General features: G+C 42.8%; 1 protein-coding gene across 8 annotated transcripts; it reads left to right on the top strand.

Annotated features, from left to right (window-relative positions):
• Nucleotides 1-1324: 1324 nt before the first annotated feature.
• Nucleotides 1325-11682, top strand: LOC110497558 (protein eva-1 homolog A). Of its 8 annotated transcripts, none has more exons than XM_036954511.1 (5): nucleotides 1325-1933; nucleotides 3406-3497; nucleotides 7965-8543; nucleotides 9369-9725; nucleotides 9845-11682. In XM_036954511.1, the coding sequence occupies exons 3-5, from the start codon at nucleotides 8435-8437 to the stop codon at nucleotides 9955-9957; spliced, it is 579 nt and encodes a 192-aa protein (XP_036810406.1). In that variant the 5' UTR covers nucleotides 1325-1933; nucleotides 3406-3497; nucleotides 7965-8434; the 3' UTR covers nucleotides 9958-11682. The 8 variants fall into 8 exon arrangements, 7 of the variants coding, with proteins under 7 accessions (XP_036810406.1, XP_036810407.1, XP_036810410.1 ...); XM_036954512.1 differs by having other exon boundaries at nucleotides 8204-8543; XM_036954515.1 differs by having other exon boundaries at nucleotides 8344-8543.
• Nucleotides 11683-12249: the final 567 nt, after the last annotated feature.

The raw sequence follows: 12249 nt of genomic DNA on the forward strand, positions 1-12249 counted from the left end.
AGTCCCTTCATTATTTTTTGAGATGTTTGTGTGTATGTTACATAAGTCGTGCTCATGCACAGTGCTAATCGAATCATTCCCATGACCGAGTCAGCTGGAGCAGAGGCCCAATCTGCCTCTTCCTCTCCTCTCCTCTCGACCCAGATTTCTCTCTCCGGCTTTCTCTCTCTCTTTCTGTGAGTCCCTCTCCTAATCTAGTCATTAATATGTTATTAACATGTAATATGTGCCATTTAAAATGAGCATTTCTGGATCTCACCGGTAGACACGGGCCATCTACATTTCCTAATTGTAAGCAAACAATATCCAGAATTGTGTTCCTAGCTCCAACAGTGCAGTAGTATCTAACAATTCACAACATTACACACACATCTCAAAGTAAAAGAATGGAATTAAGAAATATATATGTATATGTATAATATATACAGTATATATATATATATATATATATATATATATATTGACACACACACACACACAGGGAAAGGGAGAGGACAATCATAGAGGCACACAATAGCTGTTCTCACACAGAGGACTGAATGGCTGCCCTGTTGGCCGGTCAATAGGTAGGTGAAAGGGAGTTGTGTGTAGGTTGTATGGTGGTTGTGTTGTTCTCTAAAAGGTTGTGTGAGAGTTGTGAGCGATGGTGCGTTATTGGTCAAAGTTGTGTATATTGTTGTTCCCTAGGGGCAAACGTTGCATTGGTATGTTGTGCATTACTAAGGTCTGGTAGAATAAATGATGCAGTCAACAGAGCGAAAGACAGATGTCATGTTTCCTTATCATCTAACACTGATTGCATTTGATTGGCTCTTTCAGATTCTTCAATCATTGTTGCAGCTCTCAGACAGACACACACACACACACACACACACACACACACACACACACACAGGTATCTCATACTGAGAGTTTTTCACAACATATTAAAAAGGTTCACAAGGGTTGGAGGTCAAAGTAGGTCTGCTCCCAGGTGTGTGTGGTCAGGGCAGTGTGGATGGGTGTTCGGCCCACTGGATCAGGTGACAACAACAGATAACTCAGGGTTTCAAGCAGACATGGGCAAGACATCTGGAATAACTGTTTTGTCTACTAGATTAGTGTGTGTTTGTGTGTGTATGTGTGTGTGTGTGTGTGTGTGTTATAGCATCTGACGTCCCCAGGGAATGTTCTCTGGAAAATTCAGCAGGCAAATTCCCAGTCAAAGCTGAATGAAATTCCCATGTCATACTCACTCCTCCCTCCCTCTCGCTCTCTCTCTCCCCCCTCTCCCCTGGCTTCTCTCTCTCTCTCTGTTTCTCTCCGTCTTTCTTTGTGCCCCAGTGTTGCTCTCTCTCTGTTCAGTATAGTCATCAGGTTGAGGGGTAGAAGGGGGAATGCATGGCAGAGACTGAGGGTCTTACTGAGTGTGGGAGATGAGAGTGTGAGGGGTTTTTAGGAAGAAGAGTGTGAGGGGATTACAGGAAGACGAGTGTGGGGCAAGAGAGTGTGTGTATATGTGAGTGAGGGTAGTGTGTTTGTGTGTGTGTGAGTGAGTGTCCGTGGGGGTGAGCTGCTCGCGTGTCACATTCCAGCTTCCAGGGATCGACCCCTGTCTACCGGGAGACGGACCTGGAAAAATGTGAAAAATCATTATTGGAAAACTGTGATTGTAAAACCTCTGTAAACCTGTATCTCTCTGTGACTTTGATATGTTGCTGGTCTCGCTCGGAAAATACTAATCTGTTGAAGGAGGGATTCTCTCTACTCTCCACTTCCTCTGTTTCTGCTGCTGGGTCTCTGGGCTTTGGATATTGGTTTCACTGGTGCCGCACTTACCACGGCTCAAAAACAGGACGGGAGGAGAAAAAAGAAGAGGGCAGATGAAGAAAGGAGAACATGAAATGTAAAAAATGTTTCAATGGAATGGATTAATAATCTGGATCATGGATGTGTAAGTATGAACAGTAGCCTATTTGTTGACGTTAATGTTCCCTTAACGTTTCTGGTGGATAAGTGGGACATATAGTATGTGTCTTTGTGTGTGTATGAAGTTGTGTGTGTGTGTGTGTGTGTGTGTGTGTGTTGGATAATGTGTGGCATTTAGAGAAGCATAATAATCTAGTGTGTCACATTGTGACTCCACTGCTGGTCTGTGGGTTTGGCTACAGGATGCGCATGATTGTATATGTGTAGGGAACACACACACACACACACACACACACACCACACACACACACACACACACACACACACACACACACACACACAGACACACACACACACACAGGCACCAGCAGAGAGTTGTTGAGTTGATTTATGAATGGGGGGCTCCTACAGTGTGGTTGTGAGGGGAGGGGGGGGGGGTGCAGACTCTTTCTCTTTCTTGCTCTCCCTCTCGCTCTCCAACTGTCTCGCCTTCTCGTTCACTCAAAAGATGTGATCTACATTTGCTTTGAAAAAACTGGTGGCCTGTAGTATTGCTGTGTTTGGACTGTAGCATGCTCTAACTACAATATCCTCTCTCTGTTTCTATAGGTCTTTGTCTGTCTGTCTGTCTGTCTGTCTGTCTGTCTCTTTTTCTCTGTATTCCCATTCACTCTTTAAGCAGGTTAATGAGATGGTTGTATGTTAAAAGCAGACAGTCCAGTGTCACTCTGCAATCGTCTCAGAGTAAACACACACATGCACATGCACGCTTTTTTGGCTAAATTTGGTCTGAAAGCTGGAGGCATGGCTTCTCTGGAATATTAATGGTCAGAGCTGTGTGTGTGTGTGTGTGTGTGTGTGGGGGGGGGGGGGGGGGGGGGGGGGGGGCTTATTTTTGTCAGAATTCTGCACACACTGATCGGAGTCATGCCAAAGTGGGTTAGGAGTTGAGCATTATAGGAGAGAAATAGGAGCCCAGTTTAAAACAGCACAGGGACTCTGCACTACAATGGACTATTGTGCTGTAAGACTGTCTGTCTGTCTCTGTCTGTACATGTCTGTGTCAATTACCAAGCAATAGGTTTTCGTCTGCACCTGCAGTCTCACAGAAACAGGGTAGAATAAGAAGAAAAAAGGAGAGAAGAAGGAGACATACGAATGGAAAGGAGGAAGAGGGGAGAAGGAGAGAGGAAAGGAGAGGCTAAAAAAGAAGGAGAGTTCATGAACTGTGTTTAGTCGAGTCATTCTAACTGTATTAGACTGTAATCCGTTGAGTTGAGTGTTCTAATGAGGTCTAACGAGCTGTGACCAGTTTTAACGAGCTGTGTGTGAGCCAAGTCTGACTCTTATAAAACTCACCTATCATTATCAGCTCAGTCTGTTTGATAAGGGCATCCGACAAACCACGCCTGGATAATAGATTTAATTTCACCTTTAGCTGACCTGGTCTGTTCCCCTCTTACTCTCTTTGTTTCTCTCTCCCTGTCCATCACAAAGCAGCCTTCAAGGATTGTTTCACTGACAGTCAACTAAACTCAGTCTGCGTTCCAGAGGTGGGACCAACCAAGTCATTGTTTTACAAGTCACAAGTAAGTCTCAAGTCTTGGCTCGAGTCCCAAGTAAAGTCCCAAGTCAGGGCAGGCAAGTCCGAGTCAAGTCTCAAGTCCTAAACTTTTAGTTTTGAGTCCTAAACAAGTCATAATGTGCTCTTCACCAAATGTAATAACATTTCATAATTTTAACAAGAGTAATTTCACATTTATGCAAATCATGAATGCTTTTAAAAATATCTCTATATTTATTACTTTCCAAATAAATGTTATATTTCCATGGAAATACATGGGTAGCCATGACAAAGAACCCCCCCCCCCCCCAATAGTGATCGACTATCCAGGATCGCTATGGGGTACAATCGGCGATGTAGGCTTGTACACAATCGTCCAACACACACACACGCACACGCGCACACACTCTCTGTGTGGTTACAGTAGGCCAACATATGTCAATGGTTTTAGGAACAGCAGTAACATCCGGCAGGATTTAGGCTACCAACTGCCTAGCCGGTTGTAGCTCAATCTTGGGTGCAATGATCACGTTCCCGCACTGACTGACTGTGTGGAGGCTCATTGATGTAACATTACGTTAGCCTACATGCTACACTAGTAAAGTTATAAATGATATAGCTGTCGGCTATATTAACCACGACTAACCGTTCTTTATGCAGCTTCAAATGTCGAACAGAGTTGGAAGTTGTTGCGCCTCCGTCTGTCATTTTCTTCCCGCATGTTTTGCAAGTTGCAATCCTTGGGTATCATCTTTCCAAGGGCTCCATCTGAATTCACCCGCCGACGTTCCTCTGCACTGCCACGCACAACTTCTCAGCTGGCACAATTTGATTGGCTGCTGTCCGATTCAAACTGTAATCCATTAAATAAAGAGTTGATGCACTGCACACTTTTTTTAATAGCATCATTTTTACTATTTGGGCTTGGGGAGTCAAGTCGCGAGTCATTGGTGTTAAAGTCAAAGTCGAGTTGCAAGTCATCATATTTGTGACTCGAGTCTGACTCGAGTCCAAGTCATGTGACTCGAGTCCACACCTCTGCTAAGTTCACACGCAAACACACATTATTGCGCACACACACACAACCAGCTCTGAAACTGTGTAGTCTACAGTTCCCTGTTCCTCATTTTCAGTACTGTCCAAATCATCTCCACGGAAGATAGATGAATATGTACCTGTCACAAATTTACACAGGGCTTTCTCCCTTATTTAAGTTATTTATTTCCTTCTTTCTGTTGAGTGTGTGTGCTTGTGCCTGCCTGGACGATTGCTTGAGTAAATGTGAGAAAAGGAGAGAAGACATACCGATGCAACTTTATTTTCTGTCTGGAATATGAGTCCTATGTGTGTAGGAGGGAAGAGAATGAGAGGGGGAGCGGAGGAAAAAGAGACCAGGAGAAAGTGGGTAGAAGGGGAAATGGAAGAGAGGGGTGTTTTCTTCAGGGTTGCCGGTCTGCTATTCTGATCAGACAATGACTCATGGACCCTATATTCCCACACCTTCACTCTCTCCCTCTTCTCTCTCTCCTTCGCTCTTTTTCTTTCTCTCCTCTCTCCCTCTCCTTGGAAAACCGTAACCCAAGGAACAAGGCTTTATAAAAAATATAAATGTTTTTTTTAGGGGGTGTATCAGCTTTAATATTGTGGATAGATTGTGGCTTCCATCAATGTAATTGTCTGCATCATTTCCAATCCCCTATATATTTTTGGGGTAAATATATCGAAATACATACATACACATACCCATATACATATACAGTGGAAGTCGGAAGTTTACATACACCTTAGCCAAATACATTTAAACTCAGTTTTTCACAATTCCTGACATTTAATCCTAGTAAAAATTCCCTGTTTTAGGTCAGTTAGGATCACCACTTTATTTTAAGAATGTGAAATGTCAGAATAATAGTAGAGAGAATGGTTTATTTCAGCTTTCATTTCTTTCATCACTTTTCCAGTGGGTCAGAAGTTTACATACATTCAATTAGTATTTGGTAGCATTGCCTTTAAATTGTTTAACTTGGGTCAAACATTTCGGGAAGGCTTCCACAAGCTTCCCACAATAAATTGGGTGAATTTTGGCCCATTCCTCCTGACAGAGCTGGTGTAACTGAGTCAGGTTTGTAGGCCTCCTTGCTCGCACACGCCTTTTCAGTTTTGCCCACAAATTTTCTATAGGATTGAGGTCGGGGCTTTGTGATGGCCACTCCAATACCTTGACTTTGTTGTCCTTAAGCCATTTTGCCACAACTTTGGAAGAAAGCTTAGGGTCTTGGTTCATTTGGAAGAGACAAGCTTTATCTTCCTGACTGATGTCTTGAGATGTTGCTTCAATATATCCACATAATCTTCCACCCTCATGATGCCATCTATTATGTGAAGTGCACCAGCCCCTCCTGCAGCAAAGCACCCCCATGCTTCACGGTTGGGATGGTGTTCTTCGGCTTGCAAGCCTCCCCCTTTTTCCTCCAAACATAACTATGGTCATTATGGCCAAACAGTTCTATTTTTGTTTCATCAGACCAGAGGACATTTCTCCAAAAAGTACGATCTTTGTCCCCATGTGCAGTTGCAAACCGTAGTCTGGCTTTTTTATGGTGGTTTTGGAGCAGTGGCTTCTTCCTTGCTGAGCAGCCTTTCAGGTTATGTCAATATAGGACTCGTTTCACTGTGGAAATAGATACCTGTTTCCTCCAGCATCTTCAAAAGGTCCTTTGCTGTTGTTCTGGGATTGATTTGCAATTTTCGCACCAATTACGTTCACCTCTAGGAGACAGAACGCGTCTCCTTCCTGAGCGGTATGACGGCTGCGGGGTTCCATGCTGTTTATGCTTGCATACTGTTGTTTGTACAGATGAATGTGGTACCTTCAGGGGTTTGGAAATTGCTCCCAAGGATGAACCATACTTGTGGAGGTCTACAATTTTCTTTCTGAGGTCTTGACTGATTTCTTTTGATTTTCCCATGATGTCAAGCAAAGAGGCACTGAGTTTGAAAGTAGGCAACAACTCCAATTGACTCAAATTATCTCAATTAGCCAATTAGCCTAACAGAAGCTTCTAAAGCCATGACATCATTTTCTGGAATTTTCCAAGCTGTTTAAAGGCACAGTCAACTTAGTGTATGTAAACTTCTGACCCACTGGATTTGTGATACAGTGGGATAAGTAATAAGTCAAATAAAATAAATATTTAAAAAAATGACTTGTGTCATGCACAAAGTAGATGTCCTAACCGACTTGTCAAAACTATAGTTTGTTAACAATACATTTGTGGGGTGGTTGAAAAATTATATTTAATGACTCCAACCTAAGTGTATGTAAACTTCCGACTTCAACTGTACCTTTATTATTACCCACAACCCCTACCACCCTTCCCCCAATTGGAGTAAACTAATAAACAATAACACTTGGGCTTCTACCTTCAGTTTATACATATCATAAGTTACACACTTTACAGACACAATCCATTTTACAATAGTTATATATTTTGTTTGTTTTTAGTCCTTCCTCTATTTCTGATGTCCATCCAGTTTGATTTCTATTTGTAACTGTGCTATTTCACAACATTTCTGAACCTATATACATTTTACAGACCCCTTGTGTTTTACGTCGGTTATCTTGTTGTTAGTAGTCCCACCCTTCAGCTCCATTCAACCACTCCCATCTATTGCTTAACACCATCCATTTTGGATTTCTATTTGCCATATATTTTTCAACTGTGCTGTGAAGCTTCCCAAAAGTCCTTTATTTTCTTCTAGCTTCTACAGATTGTAAATTAAAGAGAAACATTTTGCTAAAATAATTATTATATTATTGATCGATTAACTTTGACTTTTCAAATCACCCAGTATTGCTATCTGCAGCATTAGTTCTAGGTAAATGTTGCAATTCTCAGCCATTCCTGGACCTGTGACCACAAAAGAGCTACATATGGACAATACCAAAATAAATGATCTAATGACTCTGCCTCCTCACAGCAGAATCTGCAGAGCTGGGATAGTTGTATATATATAACATTCTATTGGTTGCAAGATTTTTGTATAATATTTTAAACAGAAAAATGTGAAGTTTTGAATCCGGCGTCCTTTTGCGTGTCAATTCATTAACCACGTGCCATGGAATCGGTACATCGAAAATCTCTTCCCAACAATTTTGCAATTTATATGGCACAGCTGTCCATTTTTTGGTCGTTAAATTACATTGGTATATATTTTAATTATCACAACGAGGCTTGCCAAACCATGAAAAGCAGCGCTGCCTTTCTAAATTTACAGTGTTTACAATTTCTTTCCCTTCACTAAATACTGCCTTTGTGTCCTCTCCTTCTGATTGGGTGGAAGGCCACTGTGTTTGGATAACATCTAAGTGGTATGTCTGGGGTAAATTAGAGCATTTTGTATTGCTTTATTGACTACATAACCGCAATGGCATGTTTACAAGGGGGAAAAGTGGAAACCAATGATTGTCTCGGGCTCTGTCATTTTCTCTAAGACTCGTCAGACAGACCCACCATCATCCAGAGTCATCAGTGTTTGAGACGGGGTTCGTCGCTTGCTCAATGTTTTTGGACACTTTTATCTAACATGTGGCTAACGAGGAGATACCAGGATAGGGACATTTCTCAGACTTTCTGGTAAATCATGCAATAATTATGAGATCAATTAAAATGATCTTACTTTGTCACTCACTACTCTCCTTCCCTCCCTCTCTCCCTCCCCCCATATTTGAAGCCTACAGTGACAGAGAAGACTGCTGTGCTGTTCTCAGCTGAGGAAAGGAGAGAATTCAGTTCAGACTTTATGGAAGGGGGTAGCCAGAAGACCTGATGATGCCCTAAGGGTTCAAATTTTGTTTCCATAAAACCATATAGGATTAAAGACCAGAGTCAGCCGAGTCTGACTTATAGACAGAAGATACTAGCCTAGACCAGAGAGGCCAAAGACACAGTTAGTGGCATCATCATGAATGCCCCGCCCACAGGAAGTCCCAGCCCAAATATGGAGGTGAAGGTGGTCTCCCAGGAGATGGCGTTGTTTAGCAACGCCCTGGCGGCCTACACCTTCATAGCAGGTAAATATTGACTGATACAACAGTTGCACAGCACAGGAGGGTGCTGAGTGGGGGAAGGCTCAAAACAATGGCTGGAATTGAGTGAATGGAATGGTATCAAGCACATGGAAACCACATGTTTGAAGTGTTCGATACCGTTCCATTGATTCCGTTCCAGCCATTACTATGAGCACATCCTCCCCAGTTAAGGTGCCTCCAGCCGCCTGGATTGTACAGGTGTAATTGATATTGTTTGGAATATATTTTTGTTACAAATGATGATTGAAAAACATATACTTTTTTTACCTTTATTTAACTAGACAAGTCAGTTAAGAACAAATTCTTATTTACAATGATGGTCTATCCCGGCCAAACCCTAACCTGGACAACTGTGAGCCGCCCTATGGGACTCCCTATCACGGCCGGTTGTGATACAGCTTGGAATCTAACCAGGTTCTGTAGTGATGCCTCTAGCACTGAGATGCAGTGCCTTAGACCGCCGCGCCACTCGGGAGCTCGACAGGTGTCTGTCAGTCTTACTTGCATATATAAAGAAGATTACTCTTATTAATCTCGGCAGGTAGCCTAGTGGTTAGAGCGTTGGACTAGTAACCAAAAGGTTGCTGGATTGAATTCCCGAGCTGACAAGGTAATAATCTGTTGTTCTGCCCCTGAACAAGGCAGTTAACCCACTGTTCCCTGGTAGGCCTTCATTGTAAATAAGGATTTGTTCTGAACTGACTTGCCTTGTTAAATAAAGGTAACATTTAAAAAATATATTTTCTGCTCTCATGCTCTTTGTTTGTCTCTCTTTCTCTCTCCCTCTCCCTCTCTCTCTTGTCTCAGACCAGCCGGAGCGAGCAGCTCTTGTGTTTGTTAGTGGTGTGTGTGTGGGTCTCCTTCTCACCCTCTGTGCCCTGGTGGTGCAGATACACTGTCGCACCGACTGTCACTACAGTAACCGACGGCGACATCACCATCAGCATAGAAACAGGACTCACCACCATCACCATGGGGACCATCACTGTCACCACCACCACCAACCTGGCAACCCTAACACAGGCAACCCTGGCGTAACCACGGAGACGAGTGAAGAAAGCGACTCAGAGGACTGGGACGACAGGAACTCTGACCTTACGGCTCGACGACGAAGGCGATTTGAGAGAACGCTGCTGCAAACCAGCGTTTTCACCTCCGCAGAAGGTAACACACACTGTGGAAACATTTTAAGTGCTTTTTTTGTTTTTAAGTGTACAGTTTATTATTCAAATGTTCTGGAAGCAGTTGAAATAAAGATGGTTGTGTTTTGTTTTGTTCTGTAGAGTTGGAGCGAGCTCAGAGGGTTGAGGAGCGAGAGAGGATCATGCGAGAGATCTGGATGAATGGACAGCCTGATGTCAACACTGTCACACGCAGCCTCAACAGATACTACTAACAGGAATGGAGAAAGAGAGGAAGAGAGAGAGACAAAGAGAGTGATGGATACACATAAGGATGGAAGAAGAGAAAAAGAAAGGATAGGGAAATGATGCAATTTTAGACAATGTCGCATTGGGTGCGTGAAGCCTACAAATCAAATATTATTGGACACATAGACATATTTAGCAGATGTTATTGCGGGTGTAGCGAAATGCTTGTGTTCAGTAGTTGTGGATAGAGACAAATGGGAATGGATGAGGGAGAGGACAATGACCTCCATCCAGTCCCTCTGACACTGGGCACAGAACCATGAGGTTTAGGGTGTGTCTGGCGCAGTGATGTAGTGGTAAAGAAATAGGTGGGTACACGCTTGATTGCCTTCGCAGTGAGTGAAGTAACGTTCCTTATACTTTCAATGCATTTTCCACAAAAATTGTGCAAACATAAAAAAGGTGTGTGAGCAGCTTTTACGTGCATTTACCCTCCACTACACCACTGGTCTGACATGACACCAGGCTTACGCCAATCTAAGGCTCTTGGAAGCTGTGATGGGGAGGGAGAAAGTGCACACTTCACACTAGAGGAAAGAAGTAGGTCATGAGAATGCAGCAGCCTAATCGTTGCCCAGGGTGGTTCCTCTGGAGTCAGCCCCCGCCCGAGACCTGAGGTGGATGTTGTCATCAACCTGTGTGTAAACTGTGACCTTCCTGACGCCATCACCGTTGACAGCGGCCCACGTTTAGCCAGGAAATCTCTGTTTTCCTGGCTAAACGTTCTGTTTTTTGTCCTTCGTTCCAGACAGGTGCTGACTTACACAGCACAGTTCACTACAAGGACAAGGACCGCAGAGAAGACCTGTGAACTGGAATGACATGTTTTTGCCTTCACTCAATCTTAATGTGTATTTAATTGATTCACTGTTGTACTTTGTGGATTCATTCCTTTTTATAAAATAGCAACACTTTCTTAGTTTGTCTCAGGGACGCTTTGAAAGGTTGTCGTTGGGGAAATGTTTGCATTTTGAAGATGATGCAACAATCCTTCCTTAGGGAGACGGTGACTATAAAACTGCGTCAGTTTGGTTTGTCAGCAGGAGTGTGCATTCGTTAGGTAATTAGCACGGCCGTGTGCCTTAAACGTAGTCACGGCAGACAGAGGCACTGCTCCAATTCAGTCAGCTCCTGAACAGTGCCCTTCAGACAACAAGTGCAATACAGTCCCCGTACAGCCCTAAAAGAAGCCACCACCATATTGCTAACACCTATCTTTTCCCTTCAGATGTGAAACACTGAAGAGGTAGCTAGAGTCTCTACAATACGTGTTGCTTTTGGAGTGAAGCTGGGTGGTGGAACACTATGATGTTTTTAATCGGGTAAATGGCGCAACACAACAGTGTTATTATCTCTGCAGTGTTTCTGGGTGTTTCCCCTAGCTTGTCGTCTATATTTGAAAAGCTGTCTGTGACGTGAAAAGTCTGTCTGAGAGAGAGGTTCTGTATGCATCCTTCCTTCCGCTCTTCCTTGAGGGAATCGCAGGTCTGAGAGAGGTGTCTAGGTGAAAACAGTCTCGTTCTCACTTATCCAGTCCATACAGATCAGTGATTTCCTCAAGGAAGGGAGAAAAGACAGGAAATAAATATTGCATTGAAGGATACTTTCATTTAGTACTCAAACAGGGACAGTGAATGACTGAGACTAACACACAGACCTTTTATTGAATAATAAAACCCTTTGGAAACAAATGGTCTGCCTGTTTCGGTCTGTCCTGTGGGATTATACTACCATCTGATGTTAACTGTAATGTACTACACCGCTTGTTCAATCCCTCCAAAACGAGATGGAATGGATGAAGGGGCTTCCTTTCCAAATATTTGGTCAAATTCTTAGTTATTTGGTAACAAATGCAATCACGAGACAAATATTGTATTAAATATCTAATACAGGACACTAAATACTGTATTAACTATTTATTATGAAAGTCATGCTTTTTACCAATGTTATTCATTAGTTGAAATGAAAAAAAATCTGAGACTTTGCCTTTTTAAAGGGGCAATCGGTAGTTGAAACAACAACCACACCCTCCCCTTTCAGGAAAAAGCTGAGGGATGGGACTGGATAAGTGTAACCACTCTCAAATTTATAGACAGAGCTATGAATACAAGGACTGACAATCCATGATATGAACATGATAATTGTAACCATGTTTGGAGGCTATATAATGAAAGAAAAAAAGCGAATATTTTGGATTCTGATGCGGGAAAGACAGCTGTACTAAGCTCATGAGATATTTACAAGGTATATTCTTCAAG

The sequence above is a fragment of the Oncorhynchus mykiss genome, chromosome 19, assembly GCF_013265735.2.
Source record: "Oncorhynchus mykiss isolate Arlee chromosome 19, USDA_OmykA_1.1, whole genome shotgun sequence".
NCBI lineage: Eukaryota > Metazoa > Chordata > Actinopteri > Salmoniformes > Salmonidae > Oncorhynchus > Oncorhynchus mykiss.